General features: G+C 51.7%; 10 protein-coding genes across 10 annotated transcripts; 7 read left to right on the forward strand and 3 right to left on the reverse strand.

Annotated features, from left to right (window-relative positions):
- Positions 1-104: 104 nt before the first annotated feature.
- ASPVEDRAFT_43226 (dihydrofolate synthase) lies at positions 105-1,841 on the reverse strand. Its single transcript, XM_040812769.1, has one exon. It carries the CDS (start codon positions 1,517-1,519, stop codon positions 272-274), a length of 1,248 nt encoding a protein of 415 aa, XP_040669492.1. The 5' UTR covers positions 1,520-1,841; the 3' UTR covers positions 105-271.
- A 16-nt stretch (positions 1,842-1,857) lies between these two features.
- Positions 1,858-3,906, forward strand: ASPVEDRAFT_43227 (uncharacterized protein). Its single transcript, XM_040812770.1, has 2 exons — positions 1,858-2,188; positions 2,299-3,906. Exons 1-2 carry the CDS (start codon positions 2,178-2,180, stop codon positions 3,605-3,607), a joined length of 1,320 nt encoding a protein of 439 aa, XP_040669493.1. The 5' UTR covers positions 1,858-2,177; the 3' UTR covers positions 3,608-3,906.
- A 750-nt stretch (positions 3,907-4,656) lies between these two features.
- ASPVEDRAFT_133805 (kinase-related protein) lies at positions 4,657-5,436 on the forward strand (the record flags this gene model as incomplete). The annotated part of the gene is made up of 2 exons (XM_040807063.1): positions 4,657-4,696; positions 4,772-5,436. The coding sequence occupies 2 exons, from the start codon at positions 4,657-4,659 to the stop codon at positions 5,434-5,436; spliced, it is 705 nt and encodes a 234-aa protein (XP_040669494.1).
- Positions 5,437-5,854: 418 nt separating this feature from the next.
- ASPVEDRAFT_43230 (putative GPI anchored cell wall protein) lies at positions 5,855-7,341 on the forward strand. The gene is made up of 3 exons (XM_040812771.1): positions 5,855-6,457; positions 6,532-6,677; positions 6,737-7,341. The coding sequence occupies exons 1-3, from the start codon at positions 6,354-6,356 to the stop codon at positions 7,012-7,014; spliced, it is 528 nt and encodes a 175-aa protein (XP_040669495.1). The 5' UTR covers positions 5,855-6,353; the 3' UTR covers positions 7,015-7,341.
- Positions 7,342-7,380: 39 nt separating this feature from the next.
- On the forward strand, positions 7,381-10,579 carry ASPVEDRAFT_43231 (ribonucleotide-diphosphate reductase subunit RNR1). The gene is made up of 3 exons (XM_040812772.1): positions 7,381-7,645; positions 7,787-7,944; positions 8,004-10,579. Exons 1-3 carry the CDS (start codon positions 7,627-7,629, stop codon positions 10,389-10,391), a joined length of 2,565 nt encoding a protein of 854 aa, XP_040669496.1. The 5' UTR covers positions 7,381-7,626; the 3' UTR covers positions 10,392-10,579.
- A 1,303-nt stretch (positions 10,580-11,882) lies between these two features.
- On the forward strand, positions 11,883-13,157 carry ASPVEDRAFT_750797 (RlpA-like double-psi beta-barrel domain-containing protein). Its single transcript, XM_040816285.1, has 3 exons — positions 11,883-11,937; positions 12,007-12,399; positions 12,580-13,157. Exons 2-3 carry the CDS (start codon positions 12,052-12,054, stop codon positions 12,880-12,882), a joined length of 651 nt encoding a protein of 216 aa, XP_040669497.1. The 5' UTR covers positions 11,883-11,937; positions 12,007-12,051; the 3' UTR covers positions 12,883-13,157.
- A 746-nt stretch (positions 13,158-13,903) lies between these two features.
- Positions 13,904-16,752, forward strand: ASPVEDRAFT_54082 (putative MFS monosaccharide transporter; the record flags this gene model as incomplete). Its single annotated transcript, XM_040814880.1, has 4 exons — positions 13,904-14,047; positions 14,105-14,236; positions 14,314-14,758; positions 14,810-16,752. 4 exons carry the CDS (start codon positions 13,904-13,906, stop codon positions 16,750-16,752), a joined length of 2,664 nt encoding a protein of 887 aa, XP_040669498.1.
- Positions 16,753-16,887: 135 nt separating this feature from the next.
- Positions 16,888-20,955, reverse strand: nut1 (putative RNA polymerase II mediator complex subunit Nut1). Its single transcript, XM_040812773.1, has 6 exons — positions 20,111-20,955; positions 19,795-20,042; positions 19,681-19,743; positions 19,128-19,634; positions 18,544-19,075; positions 16,888-18,494 (listed from the first exon to the last, which is right to left on the reverse strand). The coding sequence occupies exons 1-6, from the start codon at positions 20,802-20,804 to the stop codon at positions 17,275-17,277; spliced, it is 3,264 nt and encodes a 1,087-aa protein (XP_040669499.1). The 5' UTR covers positions 20,805-20,955; the 3' UTR covers positions 16,888-17,274.
- A 205-nt stretch (positions 20,956-21,160) lies between these two features.
- ASPVEDRAFT_54084 (uncharacterized protein) lies at positions 21,161-22,878 on the reverse strand (the record flags this gene model as incomplete). Its single annotated transcript, XM_040814881.1, has 4 exons — positions 21,161-21,671; positions 21,864-22,268; positions 22,403-22,733; positions 22,815-22,878. The coding sequence occupies 4 exons, from the start codon at positions 22,876-22,878 to the stop codon at positions 21,161-21,163; spliced, it is 1,311 nt and encodes a 436-aa protein (XP_040669500.1).
- A 518-nt stretch (positions 22,879-23,396) lies between these two features.
- ASPVEDRAFT_752309 (uncharacterized protein) lies at positions 23,397-24,140 on the forward strand. Its single transcript, XM_040816292.1, has 2 exons — positions 23,397-23,637; positions 23,688-24,140. The coding sequence occupies exons 1-2, from the start codon at positions 23,550-23,552 to the stop codon at positions 24,080-24,082; spliced, it is 483 nt and encodes a 160-aa protein (XP_040669501.1). The 5' UTR covers positions 23,397-23,549; the 3' UTR covers positions 24,083-24,140.
- Positions 24,141-24,649: the final 509 nt, after the last annotated feature.

Raw genomic sequence — 24,649 nt, forward strand, 5'->3', positions numbered from 1 at the left:
GTGTATCTACGATCAGCCTTATCGGTTTCACAATATTTTAGGGAGTTAAATTGCGGACTAAAATAGTCTGAAACATGGATTGGAAGATTTACTCGGCCATATACTGATGAGTGGTTGGTGCGACGGCGCTCCCGTCTAAAAACATATACAATTCGTCTATAGTTGAATATAATATTAAAAATACATTTAGACAAAGTGGTGGAATTTCGTGCAATGGGTCTCTGCTTTCCTGAAGCACTTGAGATCAAAATGTTGAGGAGCATTGTTGTAATCATGATTTTTTCGCCTCCCTGAGAAGACGCAAAACGTCAGATGCGAGATAAAGGCTCCCTGCAATAACTAGGGGACCGCCATCCGCCCTGCTACACGCCCATTCGAGTGCGCCAAGGGTGTCTTGATTGAACGACTGTACCTCCCCGATACCTTGGAGATCCCGAACACATAAAGACAGCTCCTCAGGGTTGGCAGCCTTGACCCAAGGCATCCCATCAACGGGTCCAAATGTTGTCGCCGCAACATCATCGCCGGGCTTGATAATTGAATGGAATAATGGGCGAATATCCTTCCCATGTGAGGCTGCAATAACCCAGGTGACGTTCTTTCCCAGGGAGCGCAGTTTGTGCTCGACGTATTCTCCAAGAACTTCAGCTGATTGCGCGTTGTGTGCACCATCCAGCAGAACAGGTTCTTTGCGTGCAGTTAACGGCTGTAGTGCAAGTTTCTGTAAGCGACCTGGCCATTCGACAGAAGTGAGTTGCGGGATTAGGGTGTCGGCGTTAAGCTCCGGGCGGATCTGTGGTAGAAGGGCTTTCAGCGAAGCGGCTGCACACGACATGTTCGCCTTTTGGTGAGTCTGGAGGTCATGCTGCTGAAACAATTTACCAAGGGAAGGTAACTGGTCATCTGGGGCATCCGGATGAACGACAACAGCATTCAGACCAAGCTCTCCAATGCGGTCTTTGATGGCCCCTATTGCCTCCGAACAGTTGGTGCCATCGACCACACAACTGACACCGGGCTTCAGTATTCCAGCTTTCTCCCGCGCAATCTGTTCAATGGTGTTTCCGAGAAAAGCCTGGTGGTCGAGTCCAATCTTGGCAATAACCGACACCAAGACGTTGTTCAGAATATTTGTGGAATCTAAGCGGCCGCCCATGCCAACCTCGACAACTCCGACCTCGACCTGCTCATGGTTGAAAATCTCGAACGCCGTTGCCGTCAATAGCTCGAACTCGCTTGCGCCGATACCTAGCGTTTGGTCCCGTAGCTTTACTCTAGCCTCGATCTGACGGAAGAGAGACTCCTGAACAACCCGTTCGTTGATGGTGATGCAGTCCCAGCGATCAATCAAGTGTGGGGAGGTAAATCGGCCACATCGAACACCCCCAGACTTTAAGAGATGCGATAGGTATGCGCTGATCGAGCCTTTGCCATTCGTGCCCGCAATGTGAATGGCCTTCCATGACAGCGGAGTCTGTTGAAGGAGGCTGGATATCCGGCTGAGACCGAGCTCAATCATTCCTCCGGATGTGCAATTTTCAATGAGAACTCAAAATCAAACTTCATGATCGAGCTCATATGAAGAGTAGGTTGGAGTTGCCGGGCCGCTGGTCGGTTCCCTCATTATTTTCCCGCGGAAAGCCCAAGTTCGACTCGGAATGCTTATCGATGGAAGCGATAAGAGATACTGCCTGAGGTGTCGGCTTGGGAGGTTTGAGCGATACGAGAAAGGTGGGGCGTGTACAAACGTATGAGAGTGAACCCAAATCAAATGGTGACATTTACCATGCAGTGTGCCTCGAGCACCTTCCTTGACTGTTAAAGGGTTCCGAGAACTGGAGGACTGGTAAGAGTGCAGTTTTCTTGGCGGCATCGGAAGCGCCGAAATGCCGCTGAAGTCGACTCTGCCCGCATCGGCTGGTTGCGCCACACCCCAGCCTCGTCCGAGCGCGACCACAGAGTCTCGCGCTCTCCCGTCAGCCTCTTCGCCTCCGCTTTTTACCTTTAGCAGCAAAATCGAATCTTGCCGTTTCTCCATCAACACCGGCTTGTCGCTATCCCGTACCCCATCGTCGCGTCACCTTTTCGGCGATCACGCTCTTTTTTATATGGTCCTGGGAGGGGCGCTTCTTTTGTGAATTAATTTTACGAAGCTTGAGGAAAGCATTTTTGTAAATATGGGCATCCCGTGAGTTTGTCGCCAAGTTCCCTCCCCTATGTGCTGTCCGTTAGGACTCAGCGCGCCTCGGAGCGCCTTGCGGTGCGCATAGAACACGCGACCTGACTGATTGCCACCAGTATGTACCGCGAGCCATCGTCAACTGAGGCCACTAAAAACAACGCTGCCAAAGACCCTTGTGCTGCCGCTCGCTCTGCAATTCGTCGCCAGGCCACTGTTCGCCGCCCCTCGCGTTATGGCAGTTCTGCTTGGCGCAGTGCGAGCCTACGCTCGCCGTTTCCTCGTCCATTAGCAGATGAGTTAGAGCGCGAGGCAAGCGGATTGCCGCGTCATCCGCGTTCCCCCGCTTCGATCCCCGCTCCCCCAAGCGACCCGTTTGATCTCAACAGCAGCCTGGCTGACAATAGTCGGCGCGAAGCTGGGCTGCGAATCCTTGGTGATGCTATCCGTCATAACCGACCAGGTCAGCGGCTGCGAATACCTCGAACCTCCAATCTGGCCGACTTGAACGCGCGCCTTGCTAGTGATGCGAATGCCCGGCAGGAAGCTCAGGATCATAACCCTTTTACGCCCCGTTTTGCTCCAGCTATTGCATACCATAGGTCTTCAACACCTTCGGCCGGACCAGATTATCTTCGCTTGTCACCTATGCCGCGACATGATGGCCCTGGGGAAGATCTTCACGCCGGGTCTTTTTTACCATTATTGCGTCGTTTTGGACACCGCTCGATCAATGATGCGAATTTAACAAACCGGGGACCATCCATTGATGGCTTGGGCGATCGGCAAAGAAGCGTGGACCTGGAAGACGATCATGCAAATGATGCCTGGGAGACTCTCCTGACCACAATAGCACCCGATACCAACCTCCCTAGTGCCGATTCGTCCTTTACTTCTGCGTCTGCCTCAGGGACTAATGGATCGCATAATGCAACCTCGAGTTCTGCGACATCACTCGAGTCTCTCCAGAGCTCTTTTACCGGTGCCGTTCCAACAGTTCATATGACACTCGACCCCTACCAAGAATATTCGAATCCGTGTGACTACTCTAGCGATTCGGATACCGAATCGGACGGCGAGATTACCCAAGAATCACTATTTCGACGCTATCGTCGCCGTATGCGCCAGGTCGATTCGATGAGACGCGCACATAATCTCCAAACCATGGGCAACCTACCTTCTATGCCTTCTATGCCTTCTATCGCCTCCTCTAATCCACCTCCTATTCCCACAATATCCTTTTCATTTTCGGATTCTTCGGGAGACCAGGACCTGCACCACATGCAGGCTATCCTGGATCGTCTTGCTCGTCGCGAGGATGTTCCTGATGACTGGTGGGCAGCAGCTGGACTGTCTCGTCCCCTTGGTCAAAGAGGAGGTGCAGGTGACGATTCAAACGATGGTCCTGGTCTGGATGGCCCTGTTTAGACAAAGATGAGAGATATCGCTTTTTTTTTTCTCCTTTTCTCTTCTCTTATCATGTGTTCATCATATAGTTTATTTTTGTACTTCCTGCGGCAGATTTTTGCTATCCGCAGATTTTAGCGAGAGGGATATCATAGTGGCGTTTGGAGGAGTTTGATGTTGCACAGTATCTTCACCTATTTTGAATACTTATGGTGGCGTCGGGCCGGGGATTGTTTCATTGTATGTATATATTCAAGTATGACTTCAGTCTGTTGGTTTGAAACCGCCACAAAAGCAGATTGAGAGCGTCAATGGCATGGATTAAAAAGTACATTTATTGAGGATACCTAGTTAACGATTCAGATAACCTGGATTGCTTTGTGATTTCCCGATCTTAATCTCTCCATAATCTTCTATGCGATACCGTACAAATCATTTTTTTTTCTGCCCATACTTAGAATAGCAGGGAAGCGATTGGTTGGAAAGCGTAGTGAACGAGCTTAGGCTTTAATCTTGGTTTACTTTGGTGCCTGCCGATGTCGGGATGGAACCGAAATCAAGAGAACGGCCGAGGTCAGGTTATACTCCGCTGAAATCGGTAGGATTGGCGCTCGCTCTTCTCGATATAGATCATCGGGCTACTGAAGAGCCTGGGCAATTCTGCCTCTGTCCAAATCCCAACTTGAGCTAACTGTTCCAATTGACGCTGGAGAAGTGCACTCCGACGGAGGTCATCGCTCCAGTCCCCATCATACCCCACTCTGACGACAGTCCCCGCTCCGCGATGATTTATCAGGACTGCTTTTATCGCCAACAGCTCGGACGATGTGCGATCCTATAGACAGAATACCACCTTACCCCTCGGTTTTCCTTTGTGATGGAAATTGCGGGTTAATAAGAAGCCCAACTCGTCAATTGAACGCCGAATTTGCTTTTATCAGCTTCCATACTGTCACTGGTTCCTGCATGACTATCTAGGTAGTCGCAAACGTCCTCTCCCCCGACTTAGACCTTGGATATCCTTCGCTTCTCTTACCTCATTTTCTCGCCCACCCTCTATCATACCCACAATGGATTCCCAAGTATCTCGGCTAGTCGATAAGATCTGGAGTAAGTCTTAGATCGCACTCATGGCCCGCAGGTAATGTCTATAGCGCCCACCACTAACATTGACTCACCACACAGATAAGTTCCAGAACACGCCCGAAAATGCCCGCCTCCTAATCGCTGTCAGCGGTATCCCCGGCTCCGGAAAGACGGAACTGGCCATCACAATGGCCAAACGAATCAACGAAATATACGGCGGTCAACATGAGGGGTTAATCGCCGCCACAATCCCGATGGATGGATACCACCTGACACGGGCACAGCTTGCCCAGATGCCCGATCCAGAATATGCTGCTGCACGCCGAGGTGCGGCTTTTACATTTGATGGGGAGAAATTTCTTGCCCTAGTGCGTGCCTTGCGCGAGCCATTAACGGCGCAGACACAGACGTTGCATGCGCCTAGCTTCGACCACGCCGTTAAGGATCCCGTGGATGATGATATACCGATAGCAGCCGGGCGACGGGTGATTTTCTTTGAGGGGAACTATCTGAGCCTGAATAAGGAGCCGTGGAGCTCGGCAGCAAAATTGATGGACGAGCTGTGGTTTGTGGATGTTGATTTTGACACTGCGCGCCAACGCTTGATTAAACGACATGTTAAGGCCGGAATTGCGGAGGATGAGGCAGCGGCTGAGAAGCGGGCGAACGAGAATGATCTTGTTAATGGACAGGAGATTGTGGACTGTAGGCTGGATGTGCAAGAGATAATTCGGAGCTCTTATGATCCAGGGTGGGTGTGCTGATTTTGTATGAGGCATGGATGACGAACTTGATGATTGCAAGACTCTTTTGGGGGTATATACTCCATCGGATTAGCTATTCTAGCATTTACTAGATTTTCGGGCCACATAAATGAACATTTTCATGTTTGGCTGCTTAGCCTGTGTGCCAGCCTATATTTAGCTGCTCATTTTATATATTCAGGTGCTAGCGGGATTGGCACACCGACGGTGTATACGCCTCAATGCAAAACAGGGACTAAAATGAAGACCACAAGGTTCTAGACCTCACTACCAAGTTCAACACATCATTGAGGGACTGGATCTACTCTGCGCAATAAGATTGTGACCGGATGACGTGGTCCTTACTCTGTAGGTGCATCTGCATTACTTGTGGAGCCTCCTAACTCCTGTTTTTCAGTATTCGACACGCGTGTGAGTCCCCTAACATTGAAGTTTGCAGATACGCTGGTAGTAGGGGGTTTAACCTTTCCAAGAGTGTAAAACAATTGGCTTAAGATAACACTGCGCTGTCTATCTACATGTTTGTTGCCTGAGGCCTGACTGGGAAATTGATGTTCCGCGGGCACGCCCGAGAAATTGGACGAGGTCAGCCAGGGACTCAGGGACGTAAGATCGGCAGGGAAGATTCCATATTGGGTGAAACATCCTTCTGCTGGGGCCGACCCTTCAATTCCTTGTTATTTCTCCAACAGGCCGTTCATTGCTGTTGCTTCGAGATCTCATCTTCAACTCTTTTCGTTTTGCTGTCTGTCGCTCTTTTAACAGACTCCTTTCGTTCATTTTTCAAGTAATACAGTCGTTACTACCACCACACCAGTCACTCCTTAACAAATCACTACCTCGGCGAATACCGTACCATTTCCCCTGAACCGACTTGATACCAATTCACCCCCGATTCCTTCGTCTGCACCGTCATAATGCTCTTCGCAAAGTCCACTGTGCTTGTCACCCTTTTCGCTCTTGGCAAGGTTATTGCTGCTGCCGGCACCAGCACACCTGCCTGCCTTCTTACCGTCGTGGGGTAAGCCCAAGAATAATACCCGTTTTGTGCAAGTGATATATGCGGTTCGTTTACTAAGAATACCTATCCAACAGCCCTGAGAACCCCGGCAACCTGAAGGCGATCTGCAAGACCAATGGCAAAGAAATCCAGTCTTCGATCAAGGACGAGTGTGGTGATGATGCGAAGGATGCCCTGAAGTACTACGCTGGCGTCTGCAAGGATGCCGGCTTTGAAGTTGGTTCGTCGCCCTTTATGGATACGGGTGGCATTAGTACATCGCTAACTATATATCCATAGATACTAGCTCTTCGTCGGACTCGTCTTCATCCACAAGCACTTCGGATTCCTCGTCCAGCACCTCCGGCAGCTCAACCTCAACTGGTGGAACTAGCTCGACCGGCGGCTCGGATTCCAGCTCTGGCTCTGGCTCCAACTCCGACTCCAGCTCCGACTCTGCTTCTGCTACTGACAGCGCAGACGAGACTACGCCAACCAACGGCGCTTCCACCGATAAGCAAGTATCTGGTACCGCTCTTGCTGCCGTTGTTTTCCTTGGATTCGCTGCTACGCTTTAAGCACGCTTCGCAGACTTTGTATTATATTCGGAACCTGGACAATCTTGATCGGAAATATCTTACATGTGACGCTTTTTTACAACATAAATCGTTAGTTATTTTCAGTAGAATAACAATCATCCCACTATTGAGCAATCGCCATAAACGCTTTTAGGCGCGCATACGCGTTGCATTCAAGGTGCATATGGTGAATTTCAGTAAATCAATGACATTCAAAGCGGATAATGGTGTTGGCAACTTCCCTCGTGGGCGAGGGTGTTTCACCACCTGTTTGTGATTGTATGTAGGGCGACACGTAAACCACGTGATGGCGTTCCAGAAACAAAGGGTTTGCGGGAGACCATGAAGTCCAAACACGAAAATTCGCGTTGATATCCACCTGGAACGCGTGAGCTCGGAATCAATATCTCCTTCCATCGGCCCCTCCACTCTCTTTTTCTTTCTTTTCCTCTTCAGCCCTTGAAACCTCATCTCTCTCCTCCACCAACATCTTCTCCTCTCATCGCCTTAAGGAAGCTTCAGCCTGATTGAATATTGCAACTATTATACCCTCTTGTCTTTTCTAGTTTCAGCTTCACGTACTTACCGGGCCCCTCCCCGTTGTCCTGCAAGATGTTTGTCTACAAGAGAGGTACGTTTGAAGTAGATTAGCATTTCCAAGTACTTGCCTATCTTCAGCATTGATATGGACGCGTGGTGCTCGATTTTTACACGAGATTTGAGCGTGTTGCCACTCGTGTTGCGGACTCTGCTAACACATTATTAATCACAGATGGACGCAAAGAACGCGTACAATTCGACAAGATCACGGCTCGTGTCTCAAGATTGTGTTATGGCCTTGACCCCGAGCACGTTGATGCTGCTGCTATCACCCAGAAGGTCATCTCTGGTGTCTACCAGGGTGTGAACACGGTTGAGCTTGACAACCTGGTATGGCTGCTGAAGCCCCTCCCCCACGCCCTGTCTTGTGCTAATAGCATTCCTGAAAGGCTGCTGAGACTGCGGCGTACATGACCGTTACTCACCCCGACTATGCCATCCTCGCTGCCCGTATTGCCGTTTCCAACCTCCACAAGCAAACCAAGAAACAATTCTCCCTCGTCATCTCAGATCTCTATCACTATGTGAACCCGAAAAATAAAGTATCAGCGCCTATGATCTCAAAAGAAACGTACGAAACTATAATGAAACATGCCGACGAGCTCAACTCGGCCATTGTATACGACCGTGATTTTAACTACAACTTCTTCGGTTTCAAGACCCTTGAACGGTCATATCTGCTGCGGCTCGATGGAAAGGTTGCCGAACGTCCTCAGCACTTGCTGATGCGTGTTGCTGTTGGAATCCACGGCAACGATATTGAGAGAGCGATTGAGACCTACAACCTGATGTCCCAGAAGTACTTCACACATGCTTCCCCGACTCTGTTCAACGCTGGTACTCCTCAGCCCCAGCTGGCTTCTTGCTTCTTGGTTGACATGAAGGAGGACAGCATTGATGGTATTTATGACACTCTAAAGACATGTGCCATGATCTCTAAGACTGCTGGTGGTATTGGTCTGAACGTTCACCGCATTCGAGCCACGGGCTCGTACATTGGTGGTACCAATGGATCGTCGAACGGCATCGTTCCCATGCTTCGTGTGTTCAATAACACAGCTAGATACGTTGACCAGGGTGGAAACAAGCGCCCTGGTGCTTTCGCTATCTACCTTGAGCCGTGGCACGCCGATGTTTTTGAGTTCTTGGACCTTCGCAAGAACCACGGAAAGGAGGAAGTGAGAGCTCGTGATCTGTTCTACGCTCTCTGGACCCCCGATCTGTTCATGAAGCGCGTTGAGGAAAACGGTGATTGGACCCTTTTCTGCCCCAACGAGGCTCCTGGCCTCGCAGATGTGTACGGAGAGGAGTTTGAAGCTCTCTACGAGAAGTATGAAAAGGAGGGCCGTGGTCGCCGAACTATCAAGGCCCAGAAGCTCTGGTACGCTGTATTGGAGTCGCAGACCGAGACTGGCAACCCCTTCATGCTCTACAAGGATGCCTGCAACAAGAAGAGCAACCAGAAGAACCTTGGAACCATCCGCAGCTCCAACCTTTGCACTGAGATCATTGAGTACAGTGCTCCCGATGAGGTTGCTGTTTGTAACTTGGCTTCTCTTGCCCTCCCGACCTTTGTCGATGCTGCCCGTGGCGAATATGACTTTGGCAAGCTGCACGAGGTCGTGCAGGTCTTGGTTCGTAACCTGAACAAGATCATCGACATTAACTACTACCCAGTCCCCGAGGCTAAGAAGAGTAACTTCCGTCACCGCCCGATTGCCCTTGGTGTCAACGGTCTGGCTGATGCATTCCTTGCCCTGCGTTTGCCCTTTGACTCGGCTGAAGCCAAGCAACTGAACATCCAGATCTTCGAGACCATCTACCACGCTGCTCTCTCGGCCTCTTCTGATCTGGCCAAGGAGAATGGAACATACGAGACTTACGAAGGCTCGCCTGTCTCCCAGGGTATCCTGCAGTATGACATGTGGGACCGTACTCCTACTGATCTTTGGGACTGGGATTCCCTCAAGGGAAAGATTGCGCAGACTGGTGTTCGCAACAGTCTTTTGGTTGCGCCGATGCCCACTGCAAGTACCAGTCAGATCCTGGGTTTCAACGAGTGCTTCGAGCCTTACACCTCGAACATTTACTCTCGCCGTGTTCTTGCGGGTGAGTTCCAGGTTGTCAATCCTTGGTTGCTCAAGGATCTTGTCGACCTTGGTCTCTGGTCCGACAACATGAAGAACCGTATCATTGCCGATGGCGGTTCCGTACAGAACGTCCCAAACATTCCCGATGACATTAAGTCTCTCTACAAGACGGTGTGGGAGATTTCCCAGCGCCGAATTCTGGAGATGGCTGCTGACCGTGGTGCGTACATTGATCAGTCCCAGTCTCTCAACATCCATTTGAAGGAGCCCACCATGGGCAAAATCACTAGCATGCACTTTGCTGGCTGGAAGATGGGTCTGAAGACTGGCATGTACTACCTCCGTACGATGGCTGCCTCCGCTCCTATCCAGTTTACTGTCGACCAGGAGCAGCTGAAGGTTGAGGACAAGAATGTCGCTCGCGCCAGCAAGAAGAGAGTCGGTGGCGCTGCGGCAGCGACTACCTACTCAGCGGTGCCCCGTGACCCCGCTGCGCAGGTGAATGGACACAGCGAGGAACCCACCAACGGCGTGCCTCGAGAGGCCGAGACCAACGGTGAGGCAGAAAATTCTGAAGAGGAAAAGAAGGAAGGTGATGGTGAGCCCACCGAGGCAGACATCTACTCGCAACAGGTTCTTCAATGCAGCATTGAAAACAAGGAGGCTTGCATTATGTGCCAGGGCTGATTTATTATTGATTACGAATTGGTGGTGTTTTCCTTTTACTTTTTAATATTGGGTTTCCTTTGTACTTATATCACGAGTTGATGGATATTGTCTTTTTTTTTGAGTTTCTTTTCCTGTGCTATGACATTGATGCAAAGTGGTATTGTTTCCGCGCCAGGCATATTTTATCTTTGTCTAAAGCCTCGCTGGCCGGTCTATGTTTATGATCATTTTAAATAAATATTCGAGGTAGATTGGTTTGCAATCGAAAACGTACATTTTAGATTTCGATCTGGACTGTCAGTAGTCTCCTGTGGTATCGGGGATTGAAGAGCGAAGCGTAAGGCTTAACGACGAGCCTAGACTCGGGACAGAAAAGAATGGGGCTCAGAATCTTCAAAGTCTTCATGAACAGCAATGTCTTATTGGCGTGATGATTAAATGAGGGTGGGGTGAATCTGATGAGCGGAGATTCGTGTTCTGATTCCATTGATTTTGTAGTACTGCAGAAAGACACAGTTCATGCACGAGGGTCTGACAGATGACGTCCACGGTGGTCGGTGATGCATCCAAAATGCAAACCGTCTTCAAAGCAACGAGTTCTAAGCTGGCAGCCTGACGGTGCATATTTCCTCGATGAAGCTCGAATCCCATTGTCATGAAGTGGCTGTCTTTTCCGCTTTTCTCGGCAAAAATGCAGCGTGCCCACTCCTGGGCCTGGCACAGCTGACAACGAGTAAGACAGCAGTAAGACATCCCAAAAAGGAGGCCCAGGGCCAGCCCTTGGCTTGGAAAATACGAGTCCACCGACCATCCACGCCTGAAACCTCATTGCACGAGAGACCCAAGTGGCGCAAATTCGGCCAGACCAGGCCAGCGCAGAAGGCGAAGGTGGGCAAGGAACAGCAAGAAAACAACACCAGACCACGTCAGACTTGGGGCGACGATGGTGCCGAGGCCAAGACTGTGGCTTCTCACAGTGTTCAGGCACCGAATTTGGACTCTGGTTCCTTGGGCCAGTTGGAGTTGAGGACGCGCTGATCCCCCTGGCCTTTAGTTACCAAATTTACCAGTCAAGGAGCGCTAACAAACCTTGACCGGCGGAGATGCTTCCAGGCAGGCCGCTGCAGAACCAGTCAGATCTCTTCCGAGCGCTGTCCTTGTTGAGTCGACCTCGAGCGACTAGGTGTGTTGGACAGGTCACAGATGCGATGGCACTGTCTGATTCCCCCGTCTGCATACAAATTGCTGAAACAACACAAATATTTGAGGGGAAGGGCGAACCATGGGCGCGGAATGTGTGGAAGAAGTAATCAAACGGCGGTTGAGGCGTGGGTCTGGGGCAGTTCGTATTTGAGGGTCTTTGTGCAAACCGGCGTATTACCGCTAGCCTCGATTCCAGCTCGCACATGGGCCAGCATTAAATACCGCTTCCAGGCCCTGCTGCGCCTTTTTGTGCCTTCTCTTTCATTCTATCCTCATCCTCCGTCCTTCATTGACAAGCCTCCCTGCCGCTCCCTTCCTGCGTTTATTGCAGCTTTCGCTCCTTCAGTCACTCAGACTCCACGTTGTTTACGACCTGCTGTGCAGCCGTCCGCCAACACTTCGCTCCTTGATACCCTGAGCGCTTGTCTCTGTCGCAATCCGCTGAATCTTATCTCCAACAACACAAGCAGACATCATGGCTCCCCTCGCTAAGTCCCTTGCTGTCGCCGCCACGGCCTTCGCCGCTCTAGGCGCTGCCGCTCCTGGCCATGCCCACATGCACAACCACAAGCGCGACGAGGTCACTGTCTGGAACACTGTCACCCAGGTCGTTTGGAAGACCGTTGATGTCACTACTACCGTCACCAATGGCCAGAGCGTTCCTACCACGCGCATTGAGGAGACTGTCAACGAGGCTACTGCCCCTGCTGCCCAGCCCAAGGAGGCCACTTCCACCAGCACCAGCACCTCTACCGTTCAGCTTACTTCCTCTACCACTGAAGCTGCGGCACCGTCCGTCGAGACCAACGTGCAGGTCCCCACTGTTTCCATCCCTACCCAAGAGCCGGCCCCCGAGCCTACTCAGGAGCCCGAGCCCGAGCCCACCACTACCACCCAGCAGCCTCCTCCTGTTGAGACCTCTACTGTCGAACCCCAGCCTGAGCCTACCCAGAGCTCTGGTGGTGGTGGCAGCAGCTCTGGAGGCCCCTGCTCTTCCGGCTCCCCCTGCACTGGTCAGGTTACCTTCTATGATGTCGCTACCTCCCGAAGTGCCCCCAGCAGCTGTGGTAACGTGAACGACGGTAGCACCGACAAGGTCCTTGCTCTTCCCGTCGGAATCATGCAAGACGACGACTGTGGAAAGACCGTTACCATCAAGTACAAGGGCAAGACTTCCACCGCTAAGGTTGTCGACAAGTGCATGGGCTGCGATGACTCCTCAATTGACCTGTCGCGTGCTGCCTTCCAAGACCTCGCCAGCGAGTCTGAGGGCAGACTCTACGGCGTCGAATGGTTCATGCAGTAAACCCGACGTTTTCTTTTTTTTCTGCGTGGTCGTCGTGCCGCCGTTCTTACCTTCGTTATATCATACTTTCTACCCTTTTTATGTCGTGAATGACTCCATGAGACATTCGCGCCATGATTTATCATTCTTTGTGTATAGAGATTAATCTGGTTGTTGCAAAGTTACTCAACCAAGCCATTTGTTATTTTTTTTCATGCAACAAAGCAAACGCAGAACGGAGGGACAGGATCTGGAATCCCGCTGGTTACGACGCTACGAATGAAGTGTTTTCGGCAATCTGTCTCCGTAATCAGTAATTGTGGTAGATCAGCTTTGCAAGTTTCCCTGAGGTTTGCAGCGGCTGTAGAGTTCACTAGTAGATCGTTTAATAAACTAAAGCTTGTCGCTTGTCACTGTTTCAGACTGACTCGCAGTGATCGGCATTTGCAGCTGCGTACCTGTCTCAGATAGTCTGTTATATTGCTGTATACACCGGAGATGGCTGGCTGGGTTTATAAACTCAAGCTTAAAGCGTCGAAAACAACCGAGTCAAGGGATTAGTCAATCGGAATGCGGCATGGCAGCCATTTCTTCACAGATCCATGGCCCGGTCGATTGGAACCAGATGTCCGGGGTAGAACTTCAGCGACGAGGAGGGCAGCAAGTCGTGTGAATCAGCTCGACGAGAGATCTGGATTCTGCAGAGAGGTTGGAGAAGCCGCATTCAATGCTCCATGTTGCCGGCCAGGTTGCGCAGAGCCGGGGAATCGATAATTGACGATTTAATAACTTTGATCCCTTGACCCACCGCAGCACAGGCCCTTGTTTTCGACTTTTTCCCCTCGCTTCGTTTTCGTTTTTCCCTCGCCTCTTCCTCTCTTTCTCTTAGTCTCTGCTGCTTCCCCAGATTTTCTCTTCTTTTTCTCTCGTCCAGTCCTGGCTCTCCAGTTCCACCCTTCCTCTCCTCCTCCTCTCGCCAGTCCGCTCCATGCCCTCCCCGGCCATGGACTTCTCGCACTTCCCCAAGTGACCGCGTTTCATCATGGAGGACCGCAGACCCGAGGTCCTCGTCGTCTCCATCGTCTTCTTCGTCCTCGCCAGCATCTTTGTCGCTCTCCGCTTCGTCTCGCGAATATGGATTGTCCGGAAGGTCACACTGCACGACTACTTGATGCTTCTGGCCTGGGTATACTGGCACCAGATTACCTCGGCTATACTACTGCGTTGCTAACGGCTATACCAGGCCATTGATTTTGGGTTCTCTTTCGCTTTATTTTATGCCACCGGGAAAGGCCTTGGTCTCCATGATTCCGATATCCCTCCCGACCAGCGGGCTAGCCTCAGCCGCGCCAACTATGCCTTTACCGTCCTTTATGTGAGTCCTCCGCGGCCGCGGGTGGTATCGCGCTAATTTCCGTGTCTCTATAGAATCCGGCTCTGATGGCCGTCAAGTCCTCTATCCTCGTCTTCTACCTCACCCTCACCCAAGGCGAAAAGATCTTCCGCTACGCAAACTATGCTACTCTGCTCGTTGTCAATGTCGCCGGTCTAGCCCTGACCTTCGTCAATATCTTCCAATGTCGACCCGTTTCAGCCGGATTCGCCCCCGAGCTTCCCGTCGACGCGCATTGCACCGATATCCTGACCCTATACCTCTCCTCGTCCCCGGTTAATATTATCACCGATCTGGCGATCCTGGTCCTTCCGAACCCCATCCTGACGCATATGCGGCTTCCGCTGAAGCAGAAGATTATTCTGGTTATTACATTCAGTTTTGGTTTCTTCGTCGCTGTGGTGGATGTTATTCGCATTGCATACTTGCAAGAAGCTACTACCTCCCGGGAGCTTGCGCTTCGCCAGATTCACCTCCAAAACTATGGAGGGGGCGACTTTTCTTGTATGTAACTATGTATTGGCCTCTTCTGACACAAGCAACTAACTTTCCCAGGGTATGCGTCGCTTTCCTTCATGTGGTCTGTCGTGGAGGTCAATGTCTCGGTTATGTGCGCCTGCGTCCCTAGCCTCAAACCATTGGTCTCTAGGGTGGTTCCAAAATTGATCCGTGACTCGGAAGGAAGCACACAAACGAGCCCGTCCGACCCTCAGGTGCAGGCGCCTCCGCCGATGCTAACAGCAGAAGCTGTTCTTAATGACTCGGTGAACATTATGACTCTTCCGGAAATGTCCACTGTCCCTACTGCGCTTACCGATGCGGAAGCCAACACGACTACTCTTACGAGCACTTCCGATCCGCGCAGCATGACGTTCTTCGACTTCGTCAATATGAGAAAACCTGCGAATATGCTAGCATTGAGCACCAAGGAGTCGATAGCGCCTATTGCCATCACGACCGTTCTGTTTTTCCTCTGGGGGTTTTCGTACGGTCTCCTGGATATTCTCAATGAGCAGTTTCAGGAGATTGTGCGTTTGGATGCCTGGCGGTCTCTCGGGCTTCACTGCACTTATTTTGGGGGATATCTGGTCGCTCCAGCGCTGATTGGGCGCATAGTACTAAAACGTTGGGGTTTCAAGTCGACCTTCATTACGGGCCTGTGTTTTTATGCCTGTGGGTCGCTGATATTTTGGCCGTCCGCCGTGTTGACATCGTATTCGGCGTTCCTTGTGTCCAATTTCATTACCGGGTGCGGCCTTGCCATCCTCGAGACAGCGGCAAATCCGTTCATTGCACTTTGTGGTCCGCTGGAGAACTCGGAAATTCGATTGAATATATCCCAGGGAGTTCAGGCTATTGGAAGTGTGCTATCCCCACTGCTCGCCAAAAGAGTCCTATTTCGCAGTGTGACCGATGTTTCTTCGTTGGTCGACGTGCAGTGGACGTACCTTGGAATCGCCTTGTTTGATGTACTTTTAGCTCTCGCCTTTTACTATCTACCGATCCCCGAGGCGTCGGACGAGGACTTGGAGGAGCTGGCCAACCGCCGACGAGAGGACAACCGCGCCGCCCCGTTCGGAGTTCCAGTCGTTTGGATGACGCTTGGTTTAGGCGTGTGGTCCCAGTTCTGTTACACGGCCGGCCAAGAGGTCTTCTCTACGAGCTTCGAAGCTCTGGTTGAAAAAGCCTATCCCGAGCGGCGCCTCAGCGATTTCACATACCTAACAATTGGCCGCTCCATCTTTGCCGTCGGCCGCTTCCTCGCCGCCTTCCTCCAATACTTCCTCAAACCGCGCTGGATCCTTCTCCTTTCCTACGTCGGCTTGATCGTCTTCGCTGCGCTCAGCATGACAATGACCGGTCCCGCCGCCATCGCCATGGGCATGATGATCTTCCTCTTTGAAAGCGGCACATTCAGCATCATATTCGCCATCGCTCTCCGCGGCACAGGCCGCCACACCAAAACCGCCGCATCTCTCCTCACAATCGCCATCAGCGGCGGCGCCTTCCTCCCCTTCGCACGGTACGCCGCCGAACTCGCAAAAAACGGCGTCCCAGAATCATATAGTGTCCTGGTTGCCCTTTTCGCAGCCGGCGCCATATTCCCTATATACCTGAACCTCGTCCCCGCGGCAAAGAAACAGGTCGATCCTGTCCCAAACGAACATCTGCGCCATACCCGCCGCCGCCGGCGGCGGAGACGCGACGCAAATTCAAACACAAACACAAACACAAACGCGCTCCCCCGCGAAAAGGCCAACCCCTCCCGGGGCGGCGTGTATTCGCGACGACGAAGCGTCCTCGATGGCCCGGATCCGTTTCCAAGCGTCGACTTGTCGGGTCCGAACTCCGTGTCCTCGGTCTCGAGATTGGACTCGGTTGCGGAACGGGATGTGCCTGCGGATGTGGATTTGAATGCACATGCGGACACAGATATAGATGTGCACCGCTCGCAGGCGAAGGGTATATCATCCAGTAGCGAGAATTCGCCTATATAAAGCTACCTTTCCGTTTCCTTTCATTTTCTTTTGCGATTTGATCTCATCTACGATGCATGAATGATACCCAGCGGGATATTTTGGCGTGTATAATCAATCTGCTTTGGAGTTTGGGTTGGGGAATTGCTTGCATCATCGGCATCATTTTTTTTTTATCTCTCTATATATAATATCCCGGATTTACTATACTATACTAATTTGCATCGCGTGGGATTGGATCTGTGGTATTTGGAGGTCGCCACCGTCTGGATCATATCACTGAATCATACAGGAAAGTTATGCTAGTAATGAAGAATCAGTGCGAACGTCAAACAGATTCTAGTAATGACATAAAGACAAAAAAGGGTGAACGTATTGATAGGGCAGTTTAGAAATAAGCCAACATTAGGTGCCTATCTAGTTAACTCCATTGGAGTCATTATACTATATTAATATCCAATCCAGTCCGGTCAACACCATACATACCAAGTACCTAGGTATACATACAACAAAACCGAACCTGATGCTTGGAAGACAAACTTCCTAGAACATCCCCTCCATATCCAAATCCAAAAACTCAGGATTCATCTCGGCCGCATTCAGCACGTCATCAATACTCTGATCCCCCTCGCCAACACCAAGTCCCAGCCCCTCCATTCCGTCTCCACCGCTCCCAATATTCACATCCACGTTCATATTATTCATGTTATTCATATCCATGTTCATTCCCACAGCTGCGGCAGCATCGCCCATGATCTGATTGAGGTTTGCGTGTTCGGGGTCTGTAACGTTCTGGCCTTGGCCTTGGCCCTGTTCGTTCAGGTTCATGTCCATGTTCATATTCTGGCCGGTGTTGTCGGTGTCGACGTTTACGTCGCCGACGTCTAGGTTCATGTTATCGATTATGTTGTTCATGTTCATGTTGACGCCCATGTTCATGTCGAGGTTTGGATCGTGGTGGGCGGGCAGAGCGAGGAGAGTGTTGACGCGTCGGTATAGCCGTACGGCGACTTCAGCGCGGAGGGGATCCTTCTCGGATAATTTGGGGATATTTTCGTGAACGAGGTTGAGGGCATCGCGGAGGGTGAGGGGGGCGCAGCGCGGGGTTGGTTCTTTAGAGGAGGCCGAGGGCGGGTGATGGGTTGATTGGTCGACTGTGTAGGATTCTGCGAGCGGGGCGGAGATGAGGGTTGCTGCGATGTCGAGAGCGAGGTCTGAGGTGTTGGCGTTAGTGTTTGTTGATTCGGTTTGGAGTTTGAGGAGTTCGTCGAGGAGGGCTGTTAGGACGCGGGTTGCGCCGAGGGTGCGGATGGCGGTTGTGATTTGGCGATGGGTGTAGGAGGGTGGTGCCATTGAGACGCCTGGGCTAGTGCTCCAGAGGACGAGAGACTGGAAAGTGTTGCGGATGCTGCCGAGGAGGCCGCCGGGGGTGTGCGTGGTCCAGGGATCGAGCTCGGATTTGTGGCAGCTGCCGGTGCGTTGGAAGGAGAGGCATGGTTCGAGGGCGTCGAGGATGGGTTTGATGTCTGTGCGATTTGAGTGGCGGGTTCGGACATCCTTGAGTTTTTCTTCGAGCGAGCGCGCCGTGATGTTGAGGACTGTGAGGTGGATTTCGCGCGCCTCGCCTGAGATGGAGCTCGGAGTAACTAGTGACTGAAGGGTTTTGAGTGGGATAGTTGGGTCCTGCTCGCTTTCCCAGATGTGGTTGCCCAGCCAGATCAGTGCGACGACAAGTGAGGGGAGTAGGAACGGTTCAAGCAGGTCTATGCGAGTTAACTAGGATCGTCTACTGGTGTAGGCGTATAGACTTACATTCAAACCCCCCTTTCAGTGTATCAAACTCGAGCTTTCCGGCTTCGCAAGCCCCCAGACTCTGGCGGAATAGAGTAGAGACAAGCATGTAGAATTCCTGCGGGCTGCAAGCAGACATGGTCTCCTCACTGATCCCCTCGGCAATAAAAAGCGCCGCTATCCATTCGCCCAGATTCTTGTTCTGCTTCTCATTCAGCTCATCGAGCTTCAGGCTCGACGAGCCCCGCTCGATCAGCTTGAGAATGAACGAATTATTGCTCGTAATGCCCAGATCGAACGGCCGCAGATCGTACCGGTACTTGAACGTCAATACTAACAGCAGAATGCTTCCGAATTCGTCGTATACCGGTTGGCTCTCGCCCTGGTCCTCGTCCCAGTGCCAGGCATCGAGAAGAGCGCAGAGCGGCTGCAGGATCTGCTTCGGGCTGCGGAAGAGGAGCATGATGTCGAGGGACTGTGGCCGGCGAGATAGAGAGTTGCAGATATTCTTCAGCGTCATCGTTTCTTTTTGAATGCAGAGATTGTGCATAACCTGTATACATTAGTACAACTCACTCAACATATAGCTTCTAGGCAGAACACACATCTGTTATAGCACCGACAATAGCGCCCGCATTACCCTCCGTCGACTCGATATCACCGATCAGCTGCTCCGCACGCTCATGGTTGGCGTTGATCTGCGCCACGAGCTCATCCTTGACAAACGAGCCTCCCACGGGAAGAGTCTGCATCGGGTTTTCGCCTAGTAACCGCTCAATGCTGGCCTCTGGAATCAATTTGTGCGAGGCACACGAGAATAAGAACTCCTGCCGCACGTCGGAAAGCGGTGTATTCCCCTGCATTGAAAACATCTGCGAAAATGACGGAAACGTGTTCGGGTCTATTCGGCCCAGGGCATGGCTAATGCAGACTTCCATTGGCAGAGTTACCATCGAAACGGACAGCATGGCCGAGAAAAAAGGGGGGAGCTTGTCGACTAGGAATGAACGAAGCAAAAGCATTGTCCGACTGGATTCGGTGCGGTACATTGCGTTTGACAGAACGTCGAATGATGCGGTTATGATTTCCTCGATGAGGGTCTCGTAGTGACCCTAGGCGACGTTAGGCGCTGCCGATATTAAGCTCAGGAAGACTTACTGCATAGCGATTAAGAAGATAATTGAGTAAGATAGCATCATCAACCAAAGGACGTCCAACAAGCTAAAAAGGTCAGCTTGCGCAGTATCACATCAGAAGGGAATGTAGACATACCATCGCGTTAATATACACGTAGAGGCCAGCTCTAGAGTTTATAGTCGGCCCGTCCATCACCGACGCCTCAAAGTTGAGCGCATTGACATTGACGTTATCCATCATCGATACATCCAACTTGGACGGCGGCTGTCCATACAGATTAAATTCCTTCTGCAGAGCATCCAGCCGGTTACGCAAGGGCGGCGACACATCCTCACAAAGGGGAAGGCACGCCGAAAGCGCCTGCCCAAGCCGTACTTTAAGTGCTATTACAGCCTGTCAGATAAAACTCCACGAATAACAACAATAACAGCAATAGATGGATGGTACAAACCTTCATGAGAATCCGCCGAAAGAACCTCCAGTCCCTTCGCCGTCCCCGCCAAAGCAGCAAAAAGGATACCCACAGACTCAAACAATAAAACCCCATCCGGCGTCCCCATCATCCCAACGGGCTGCCCAGCACCAAGCAGCCCATTATGCCAACCCACAATGGCCAGGACCCAATCGGCAACCGCCGAAAATGCATGAATCACCTCCAGCAGCGGCATCTTCGCCGTTGCGCCCGTTGAAATCGCCAGCATCACATCCTGCACGACCCGGTTGTCAGTCATGAGCGTGTAGCACTTCTCCTTGGACGCTGAATCTTCCTTCTGTTTAGCAGATGCAGACGTGGCATCCGCATCCCCGTCCGATGCCGCTTCAGCACCAGACACCGACTTGTCACGCACAGAAGAGCACTTCAACAGGCATGTCAAAACAGTCGAGATCTTCACATAGCCCATCTTACACAGACTGTCGATATAAAGCGGGAGCAAGGGGTCCCATTTGACAGCCGATGCGACGGCGCGCGTGGCCAGCAATGCATCCATCAGCGGTGCGTCATTAATCGGATACCGCTGGAACAGCAGTTTGCTCAGCTCTCTAAACTCAGCAGCGTCGATGTGATGTAGCAGACACCGGTGGAAGAAGGTCTTCCATTGCGCCTGCGCCTGCGCTTGCTTGGACTTTGTCGTGCGTATGGCCATGTTGGTGGGTTGCACTTGTCCAAGATGCATAGTCTAGTTTTGCCTAGAGCGTAATATATCGAGATTTATATATATATAAATTCGGTATTAACGAATTATCCGGATCTTTTTTTGGGGTGTTTTTGCCCGGGGTGTGGGCATTTTGCCTGTGGTGCTTTGGATATTCACTTGTTGCGGACTTGAGTCCAGATGCCGACAACAATGATGGTCACGTGACATAACTACATCATGTGATTCCGCCGCCCCTGGCCAATCATGTAAGGCCGTTTTACCTGGTAAAGACCATCTTCATGAAGTTGTATTCGTTAACATCTAAGGTCTCTATATAGGGTGGCATTTGAAAAAAAAAAAATTAACTAATGGAACATCCAAGCCAGTCTCACAGCAGCCAAACATCCCAGTGCAGCCAGAACCACGAAAACAGTCTCTAGACCCGAAAACCCAGCGAGGCCCTCCATCATTGCAAGAAGGAGAGGCACAACAGCAGCACTAACACTCATCAGGCTGGTCATGATCCCTAGACCAAGTGTCCTTATCACCTCGGCACGAGCCTCGGCAGCACTTCCCGCCTTGCCCTCTTCCGACTCGAGGTCTAGGTCCGAGTCCGCGCTTGATAGGATCGGTTCGCAGCCGAGCTTATCGGGGTCGTTCTCGACTCTGTTAATGCCATCTTTCTGTATTGAAGGCGTTTGTGCATGCACAGTTGTCTCAGCCCCCGTCTCAACTTGGAGAAGACACCGTACGACACTAGCCCAGAAGGACACACACAGCAACGCATCCCCAATACCGAGGAGACACAATGGCAAAACCGGAGTCGCGGTCGCACGTATCAGGAAAATCCCATGCGCCAATACCAAGAACATATTGCTGGAAATCAAGGCTCGCGGATACCTCTTGGAACTGAGTCTATCCAAGACGAATCCGAATAGTGGAACGAGGAAACCGGAGAGGATATATGGGATGCTAAGCGGCAAGCAAAAAGGGTGAGATGGTGAGCCGAGGCATTCCAATAGAAGTATCATTTACTTGTGGGATAGGGTAGGGGAACAACAAACGTACCTCATCGCCGACCCCGCAGCCCGCTGATCGCCCGCATAGAACCGGCTAGCTATAAAGCGCTGCGCGGAATTCGCAAACGTGTTGAGACACCCGTAGCTCAGGATGCACATTAGTGCCAGTTGCCAGAATACCGGCGGCAGCAACGTGATGGTAGAGCTGGTTCCCTTGCTGCTGCTACCGCCCTTGCTGCTGCTGCTGCTACTATCATCTGTAGCTGCATGCAGCAGCGGCCGCTCAGATTCATCAATCACTGCTACTTTCTTTGGCCTGGAGACACTCAACAGAAAGGCGGTGCTTAGGGGCACGACACTCAGCGACAGTGCCGTGGCTATCCATGTCGCCGAGACGATTCCGTACAGACCTATCAAGCGCGGGATAACGGTCGTGTTCGCGACGCTGCCCAGTCTACCAGCGCAGAGATTGATCGCAAGCGCGAGGGAGAAGCTTTTGCCCCTGCAGACGGTACGAAAGAAAAGAAAGTATCAGCGCCGCACGAAGAAACGAAAAGACTCAAGGAATGCGGGATGGGTGGTAATTACTGGAACCAACGTGTGACGATCGCGCATCCGATGACACCCACCATCTCCCCACCGAGCCCGGTGAAGGCGCGGCCTGCGATCATGCCGGGTTGGAACTTGGTTGCGACGGAGAGCGCGAAGAGTAGCTGTCCTGTTACGATGCTGGAGATGGTACTGAGGAGGACGGATCTCTCGCCGAACCGCTGGACCGCGGGGCCCGCGAAGAACGGGAGGACAGTGTTGGGGACTGCATAGACGGCGTAGAGGAGAGAGACTAGGTAGGCGTACTGATGGTCCGGGAGAGAAAGGTGCTCTGATAGAGGGGTTGAAAGGGAGGCGGGGAAGTCATGGACTGGGTGAGCGAGTTGTATCAGCAGGGTTATAATTAATTAATATCCCACCACGAAGAAGACTGAAGTCAGGAAAGACATACCGAAGTAAGTGCTCCAGTTTATGGCTGCGGAAGCTGCGAGAACGTGCCAGTGAGTCTGTGACATGGTCTAGTTGGCGACCGATTAAGTTTCGATCTGGATCTTTGCTAGTTCATCTCGATGTGATCAGATCCATGACAGGCAGCGAATATAAAGGCCTGCTAACGACCATCCCGTGGCTCCGTCACACGAAGCATGCTGTGGGAGGGCCAAATAGCAAAAGCAAAGAGCAAGGCAGCTGCACCATGAGTAAAGTCGCATCGTGCTTCAGATCCAATATATACCCACTGCAGCGACAGCAGACATCTGAAATATCGGTCAGCAGAGAGAACGCGATCATGCCGTTGAAACAGTGAGAGGGACAAACGGTCATGTCTGGGATTGGTTGCCTTTTGAGTGGGAGAAATTCCCCGACCCTGGTATCGTGGTCCCTGCAATGCAAAGGTGGTGTCTGTCTCAGGTAGTGTGATAGGGTAGGAAACGAGGTACATGCATCTCTATGCAAGCTCTGGGCGAATGGGCTTGTCCATATGGGACACCGCAGCTGACCACTCTCGAAGCTGCTGACAAGCTGCGTATTCTTGCTTTTTTTTTAACCACCGACTTCGACCGACTTGATTCACCGTCTGGAAACCTTGCAATGATGTGCATGAAATCGGTATATCCAGCTGGCCACTGCACCTGCACGAGCAGGCAAACAAGCACATGCGAGTTTACGCTTTTTGTCTGAGACACCGATGCATAACCAAAAATCGCATAGAAAGGCAACCCCAACGGTCACCGCTATACAGTACCACAAATCCCACAGTAAGGAACATAATCCCGGTTGATCCACCCCACTTCACCCAGAGATGCTCGGTACTAACAGTAACGAGCAAGGGCCGCGCGCGAAAGTCGCAAAAGCCCCAGCCGGGGTCGCACCATAAACGTAATGAACCCGAACATTATGAAGAGCCCAGCACATGCCGATTACCGAAGCCCTAGCACATCTTCCTTGGTCGGGTATCGTGGAGAGTGTGCGTATACAGACAGAATTGGATGGGGAAAGCTTGGCAATCCAACCGAGACTCCTTCCGGATTAGACTTTAATACCAGATTGTGTACCGGTATGTATTGGTATTATATGTTACGGATCTGCCAGCCTGGCCACTGCCCGGTATGCTTGCTGGGTTGGTCGATCGAGCATCAACCCCGGGGCTTGAGTGAAGATGGCCTGGAACAGACTAGTGCAGGGGCCATGGTCACTGATGAGGCTTCAATGCCAAAGTAAGATGCGGTTGGTGCCCGATTCTGCTGGGTATAGATCGAAGGCTTAAGCCGATCGAGGTCAGCCTGACCGGGCCCAGAGTATAATTACGGAGGGTTCTCCGTGCTACGTACTATATTTAATGCCTCTGATCTGGTTCCAGTAGATCTCTGCACAACAGCGCCGGGCGGACGGAATTTGGGACCAACGGACCGCGGCTCGCGAAAGGTCGAATGCCGGAACTTGAATCATTCTCGACGACGTCGTTACTGTGAAGGAAGCCAAGTCCCGACAGGGGTGACAGGTCATCCGCCATGACTCGTCGCTCGCGAGGATTGCCCTGATTTACTTGAAGCCGGAGGGGAAAAGGGGTAAACCAACGACTCAGCCAGGTCCGGAGTAGGGAGTCCGAGTACAATTCGATTGAAGCGCTAAAGCACTTGTCGAACTCGATTCATCTTGCCATGTGGGGCGGCTAAGTTTGTTTCAGATCTTCATAGTTCGTCCTATCTGCGACAAGAAGCTCTTGGTTTGCGTTGCATAAGCGTATAGCCGTCTTTCCGGTCCATTCGCTGCTCTATTGATCCATGG

This window comes from Aspergillus versicolor, assembly GCF_001890125.1.
Source record: "Aspergillus versicolor CBS 583.65 unplaced genomic scaffold ASPVEscaffold_6, whole genome shotgun sequence".
NCBI lineage: Eukaryota > Fungi > Ascomycota > Eurotiomycetes > Eurotiales > Aspergillaceae > Aspergillus > Aspergillus versicolor.